Genomic DNA, 7,500 nt, shown 5'->3' on the forward strand with positions numbered 1-7,500 from the left:
TCTCTCTCTCTCTCTCTCTCTCTCTCTCTCTCTCTCTTCCTCACCCTCATCACTTCAAGTGCCCCCTCACCTGAGAGACTTGATGCCCACATATGCACGAGAGACTTGATGCCCACATATGCACGACAGGCTTGATGCCCACATATGCACGAGAGGCTTGATGCCCACATATGCACGAGAGGCTTGATGCCCACATATGCACGAGAGGCTTGATGCCCACATATGCACGAGAGGCTTGATGCCCACATATGCACGAGAGGCTTGATGCCCACATATGCACGAGAGGCTTGATGCCCACATATGCACGAGAGGCTTGATGCCCACATATGCACGAGAGACTTGATGCCCACATATGCATGAGAGGCTTGATGAGAGAGTATCGCTCTACTTTGTGTACTGTAGAACTCCGCATCTCTGCATCTGAGGAAGTGGATGTGTCTAGAATGGTCTCCATATTTATTATAAGCTCACACACACACACACACACACACACACACACACACACACACACACACACAGCCAGGGGGTGTACACTGTTGCTTGTGGCTCATGGTTGGCATCGACTGAAGGGATGCCAAGCTGATCTACAGAGACATGCTGTGGCCATGCACACACAGACACACACACACACACACACACACACACACACACATGCACATACACACACACACACACCGACCCCTCCCCGCGCCCAACGAATGGCAGCTTAACCCCGTGAGCGGCTTGGCCCGATACCTGCCCGTGGCATTACAATGTTGTGCCGTAATGCTGTGTGCTGGCACAGACACGCGGGGGCCCCAAGCTGGCATTACTGTAAGAACAAACGTCCAGGCTGGACAGGGACGCCACAGCACAGGGGCGTTGTTATCGAACACGTCTCACGCTGACGAGTCCGTACATACTACATCAAAACGACCACAGCGACCGGGCCTGTCTCTCCTGTACACAGATGTGTCACCACAGTCTCCAGTATACAGTATAATGGCTGGAAACTCTACAGGAGGCCACAAAGCTGCTTAAAATGGGGGAAATATGCACTTTTATTTCCGAACTGGAAGGATGGGAAGGACTCTCTTAGGAAAAGTATGGGCTCAGAGTACTGGGAACAGCTCTGGGCGCATGCTGTGAAGAGATGGTTCGACTGACTCTGGGATTTCAATTTTGAGAGCTGGTGAATTACTTTTTTTTTAATTGAAGCATTCAGGATGCCAGAAGGGTTGATTTGAATGCCCGACTGACAGCCTCGATGCATTAAGTGGGTCAGTATGGAGAGAAGAAGAGGAAGCCTGACATTTGAAGACATATGAGATATGGACAATAATCAAATTAATGATTTGCTTGCAGGGTTTGGGTGGGTAGGGGACCATTATTTTGTTTTCATTATATCTGTTTTTTTGTCTTGGATGCTTTTTTATTTTTGGTTTGATGTGCTTACACATGTGCTTATGATTTGCAGACGTTTTGATGTTTATTCAATTCTGAACTTTGTGATTTGGTCAAACAGTTTTTCAATAAAAATTTGATCACAAAAAAAATAATATATTTGCATTCTTGCAACTACATTTCAGATTTTCCCCCAGTCTGCTTGGAGAGGCAGATGGGTCGTGTCTTATATAGGACGCCTTTGGTGCTTCTAGATTAAGGTAATCCAATCATGGGCCGGTGTACAGTAGGTGAAATTCAATTGAACAGTGTGAGAAAATGTACCTTTGAACTTGTGAAAGACGGCCCAAAGCTCAGCGATGTCGGTGGCGAAGGTGATGTCCGTGTCGAGCACGATGACCTTCTTGAGGTCTGAGGGCAGCGCTTTGGTCAGCACCAGCTTCATGAGCCCATAGATGCCCGAGTAGTGCTTGTTGGGGATCCAGGACACTTCAGACTGGAGTGGGAGGGAAAATGAGGGTGAGACAAAGAGAGAGAGAGAGAGAGAGAGAGAGAGAGAGAGAGAGAGCAAATGTGGGAAAAAGGCCATCAAAGGTTCCACAAATTACTAAATGTTATGAATGAATCTCATAAGCATGTCATCTAACTTGTGATAGATAATTTGACATAATTCTACCAACTGCTCACCTTCAGCTCATCGTCTTTTAATTTTCAATTCTACCCTACAGTGATCCCTCCCAAAAACTGCCCTCACCTTCAACTCATCGGCATCGTAGAAGTCCACCCGCACGGCCGGCACCATCCAGGTGTGGAAGAGGGAGGCCAGGATGCGCTGGGCGATGGAGTCCGTGATGAAGTGGAAGTGCAGCGGGTTGCGCCTGTCACACGGGCAAACACACACGACAGGACATCAGTGGCTACTCTGGCTCTTTCCAGCACGGACACAAACACAGCAAACAACAGCACATGACACAAGTGGCAGCTCTGGTTGTTTCCACACAAACACACAGTTTCTTCCTCTAATTGATCCGTTTCGACTGGAGTCCAAAATACGATACATTATAAAACAAAACAAAATGCAGGGGTCTGATAAACTTTCAAGAAAACAACTTTCTCCAAGTCAGAAGACTTGCAGCCTTGTAACACAACTGCCACAACCGCAAACAGTCTGGCTCAGCCTTGAGAGAGACAGAAACTTTCACAATTTCATATTTCTACCAGCATAGGCCGCACTCTCCCTCGTCGCACACTTGTGTTTTCTATTTTCCCCTGCCCAAGTTCATAATTCAATTCCACTGTCCTTGTTTGCTGAACAAAGAGAATGACTCAGAGATTTGCCAGCCTCGGCGCGCCGACAAGAACATAGCTGACTCTTGACGGAAATGAAATCAGTTTCGGTCAGAAAAGTGGTGCCAGAAAATTGCATATATTAAATTTCTTTCTTTTTTAAAGAAAAAATAAAATAGAAAAGAAAATTGATGTCTTTTTTCCTCTCCCTCTTTCTCGTAGCAGAGTTCAGTTAAAACTTTGGATTGGATTCTTTTGTGGGATTCCAACAGAATCAAAAAAATACAAAAAACTCAATCTGACAAAGAAAAACACACTGCTATTGTGCAGTTTGGATTGCCAGGTTGTCCCAGTAAGGTGGCAGTCATCTCTCCAGGGAGCCCTAAGAGAGCAGTATCTCATCTTCTTCTGACCCAAGCCGTCTGTTTCTCCTCTCAGAAACACAAAAGCGAGTCACGCATCAATTTCGACATGCTGTGCTTACATCATAATACAGTAGGATTTTCAAGTTCCATCAGAGATGACAAGGCACGTCTTTGATTCACATAGAAAACAGTATGTGCTGATAAACCATGTTTACAGACGGATATTGTTACATATAGCTTTAGAACATGGAACTTCGAGGTCAAAGTGTATAGAGGAATTGGGGAAGTTGTGGTACAAGAAGCAGCATTCTGACCACATCTCTATGTCTATGTCTGTGGGCACTGTATCGATTCCGATTGGTGGCCATTTCCCCATCCCACTCCCATCTCTCTGCCTCCCACCCCTTTCCTGCCACTCTCAACTGTCCTGCCTGCATACCAAAAGCCTTATATCGTGTAGAACATTTACCGTACAGCTCTCCACTGGGTCTGTAGTTTGTTTAGCATTCAACAGGTTTCCACAAATCCCAACACATGAAATGCTAAGAAACATCCATAGCTCAACATAAGGTCACTTTCCCTTGTTCATCCTCAAAAGTTAGCCCTAAACTCCTGCATTAACCTCCTCCTCATTGACCTTCATTCATTTCTCGATAAATGTTGCCCTACCCAATAAGATGGCCACGTTGAAGTAACACCTAATAGAACTTAACTGACCATGCAGTATCTAGGCTTCTATGGACCAAAGATTCTCTGTTCTAGAATCTTTGCTATGGACCCTTTCAAGAGAGTTCCATTATCAGCATCATAGTTGGCCCCAAAATACTTCCTTTTTAACATTCCATATGTTATCTTAATGCAGAGGAAGTAGATTGGGGCCCAAATAGAACGTTCAAGCATTGTTTTTGTTTTTATTGTTGAAAGGGTCTATATCTATGGGCTAAACCACATTCTATAACAGATAAACCCAGCAGAAACATAACTGATGGAAGTCACATGAGCATGCTTTTGAGACATGCTCTGGGATTACTTCAGGCCATACCAAGTCAGTTATGAGAAAACGTGTTTAAAATCCTTTTGATTTTGCGAGCCTGTAAATGCCGTATATTACGAAAGAAGCGCGTCTGCCAGCTCCATTCTGTCAGGTTCCAATGTGAAGCACAAGGCCCTTATGTCTCGGAGCTGAGATGTCAGAGAAATTCACAAAGAAATGGATGTAACCTAGGTCACAGCTGTCATAGCAACAAGCACACACAAGGCCTTTCTCTTTTAGATGTGATTATTTCTGTTCAAGTATATGTGATACAATTGTGCACTAATTACATTTCAGACAACATCAAATAACAAGTACAAAAATAAAACAGCAATAGTCTAATTCCCAGAGCGAACAAAACTGAGAGAAGTTCACACTTCATGAGCTTCAGCCAAATCAAACCGGGTAAGAATGGTTACGTAAAAGGCACCTCCACCTCCACACACACTCCTACACTCACACACACACACACATACTCTCTTTCTCTCTCTCTCTCTCCTACACTCTCTATCTCTCTCACACACACACACACACACACACACACACACACACACACACACACACACACACACACACACACACACACACACACACACACACACAAATACTCTCTCTCTCTCTCTTTCCTACACTCTCTATCTCTCTCACACACACTTCTCCACACACACACACACACACACACACACACACACACACACACCTGATGTGCGTTTGTCAGTGTGAGTATTCTGTACTCTCTCAGCCCCATAGCCCAACAGGCAGCAGCACGGCTGCTATCTCGGCAGCCCCAATCTGTGAAGGCGAGTGCGTAGATCATGAATGGACTTTGGCTCTCATTAAAGCAGGGCCTGCGGCTCCCCGGCCGAACCACGTCACGCCTTCACGAGTCCACCCTCAGGCAACACATCATTAACATGAAAAACCCACCGACCGAAACCGGCCAGCGCCGGTCACTCACTAAGATCTTGTGATCAAAGGGAAGTTCAAAAATCTCAATCACCAAACCGAATGGGTGCAGAATGGGATTTGTGGAGTGGGGTGAGTAGAGCTCCTTTCTGACGTGTGGTGTTTGTAGTGAGATCAAGATGCATTTGGCTCACAAATCTGGCAAACACTGACTGGCTGTATTCAAGACGATACTTTTCGCCAAGCATGTGGTCTTTGTCCGGAGTCCCTCAATGACAGTGGATGAGATCTGACACTGCCTTCATCTTTTTCTCACAAGTGCAATAACAACCTGCACATCTCCTCTGGTTCTGGTTTGGGAAGCAGAGTGGAGAAGGAGACCATGCCATCATTGACATTCGCACGGCATCAGCCTGACCTGGAATCATTCGCCAGACAGATTCAAATCGGCTGATTATGGCGGGATAATTCAGCCGGACAGCGCTGAGGCTGTAGACGGACGCCCATTCTCTGGGCTATTTTCCGGGAAAGCCGCTCAGAATGCCGCAGAATGCTAAGCACTAGTTAGCTCTCAGGTTAGAGGATTGTTTTTTCAGGGGGTGGGGTAGGGTGGCTCGTTGAGAAAACAAAGGAACTGATTAGAAGAGAAGGTGCAGATGAAACCAATGGTCACACCTAAAAACCATCAAACACCCTGGCATTAACCTCCTCTGCTGTCATCATTATTCCCCAGGGCTGTTCATGAAGGGGCGAATCTCAGGAGGAATTCTGGGAATTTAGAGGATGTCTTTAATCAGCTATCTACACAGGTGACTCCGCCACTTGTCTTAATCAAATAGCACACGATCAAGAATGTGGATTTCCCAGGAAAGCACACGGTTTTAACGGTTTTAACATGATGATGGGTAACTGCTCACCAGAATGAGTGAATAATCAGACATGTCTGCTATAAACAAGCACTGACTCTAATAAGTGAGAGAGAGAGACAGAGAGAGACAGAGAAACCACTCTCACACACTCACACAGACACAGACATTATTATAACTGCTTTGGAAATACGGGGGACCTTGCCATGCCAAAAAAGCAATTTGAGAGAAAGAGAGAGAGAGAACCAGAAAGAAGAGGAGAGTGAGAGAGAACAGGAAAGAGAAACACATGGCAAGACCAAGCGTAAAAGTTAGAGAGCCTGAGAACCTCTGCAATAAGCTCATCGAGCATCATTTCACGCTGTAATAGGTGACAGCCAAAATCCTTCTACTTCACTGTTGTTGGAAATTCAATGCAATAAAAATCCTGATTAACTCCGGTGATGACAAAAATAAATAAATAAATAAGATAAATGCTAGATGCAGCAAACATCACCTTGAGCTATAACCCTGGTTTAGTTCTTATAAGCACTCAAAAGAGCCGAACAAGGTCTTTTTTGTCGTGGATTTCGTGACAAATCCTTTGAAAGTGCTTCTCTTTGCAGGTCGGTCATTGTACCTTTTTAAGCGCCCTTCTCCCTCCATTTTACACCCGGGCTGTTATTTCCTCACAGATGGACCCACTAATGGCCTTAAGCCATTAAAAAAGCAGTGTGAAGCAGCAGGACCTCCGAGCACTAAAAATTTGATTGTTGGGCATTTACTCCAATAAGCTCCTTTCGTCACACACAGCAAATCCTAGGTGGAGAGGGAACAAGCCTGCGCACTTAAACTTCAACAAGCGACCTCGGACGAACAAATCGTGACAACTAAAACACTCCAACCGAGGTATGAATTACACACTCGCTATCGCTCACGCCATTCCACTCATCTTTCCCCCATCTTTACAAATATCTATTCCCGTTGTTCCCTCTTTTTCTCTCCTCACTGTGGTTAGCTCGGGGGTTGCGAGTCAGGTCTGAGTGTGCGAGGATGAGTTACACACTTACTAAAAGCGAACGCCTTTTTCGCCATCCCTCCCTATCTGCTTGTCACATTTCTATTCCTGTTGTTCTCCCCCTCTCTCTGCCCACTCTTGTTAGTGCAGGGTTGCGAGCCGGGTCTGGGTGAGCGTGAGGCTGCGGAGGAGAGGAGGAGGAGGAGGAGGAGAGGAGAGGAGAGGAGAGGAGGAGGAGGAGAGGGAGCCCGGGGCCATTTTTACACAAGAGTTCAGAGGGGCGGTGTTGCCTGGCAACAGGGAGTAGGCGGCAGGTGTGAGAGAGAGCGACATATTCAGTTTGGTGAGAGGAGCATAACAGTGGGGGCCCCAGCTGTGTGTGTGTGTGTGTGTGTGTGTGTGTGTGTGTGTGGGTGTGTGTGTGTGTGTGTGTGTGTGTGTGTGTGTGTGAAAATGTAGGAGTGAAAAGGAGAAGAGTGATAAACTGTACAGTCACAGAGAGGGAGAGAGAGAGAGAGAGAGAGAGAGAGAGAGAGAGGGAGAGAGAGAGAGAGAGAGAGAGAGAGAGAGAGAGAGAGAGAGAGAGGGAGAGAGAGGGAGAGAGAGAGAGGATAAGGAAAAAAGAGAGTGTGAAAGAGTCTGCTCTCCTGATATGGAGTCATC

General features: G+C 46.0%; 1 protein-coding gene across 1 annotated transcript in view; it reads right to left on the reverse strand.

Moving 5' to 3' along the window:
- Nucleotides 1-7,500, reverse strand: part of LOC143136087 (xylosyl- and glucuronyltransferase LARGE1) — a 48,635-nt gene that overhangs the window by 18,953 nt on the left and 22,182 nt on the right. Inside the window, exons 5-6 of the mRNA XM_076296573.1 lie at nt 2,138-2,261; nt 1,708-1,879 (exon numbers count right to left, since the gene is read on the reverse strand). Of these exons, the coding sequence (XP_076152688.1) occupies nt 1,708-1,879; nt 2,138-2,261 (296 nt within the window). The remainder of the gene's footprint in view (nt 1-1,707; nt 1,880-2,137; nt 2,262-7,500) is intronic.

This window comes from Alosa pseudoharengus, unplaced genomic scaffold, assembly GCF_046254945.1.
Source record: "Alosa pseudoharengus isolate Yale_2024_CS ecotype anadromous, Long Island Sound unplaced genomic scaffold, YU_APseudo_1.1 YU_APseudo_1.1_scf_20, whole genome shotgun sequence".
Lineage (NCBI taxonomy): Eukaryota > Metazoa > Chordata > Actinopteri > Clupeiformes > Clupeidae > Alosa > Alosa pseudoharengus.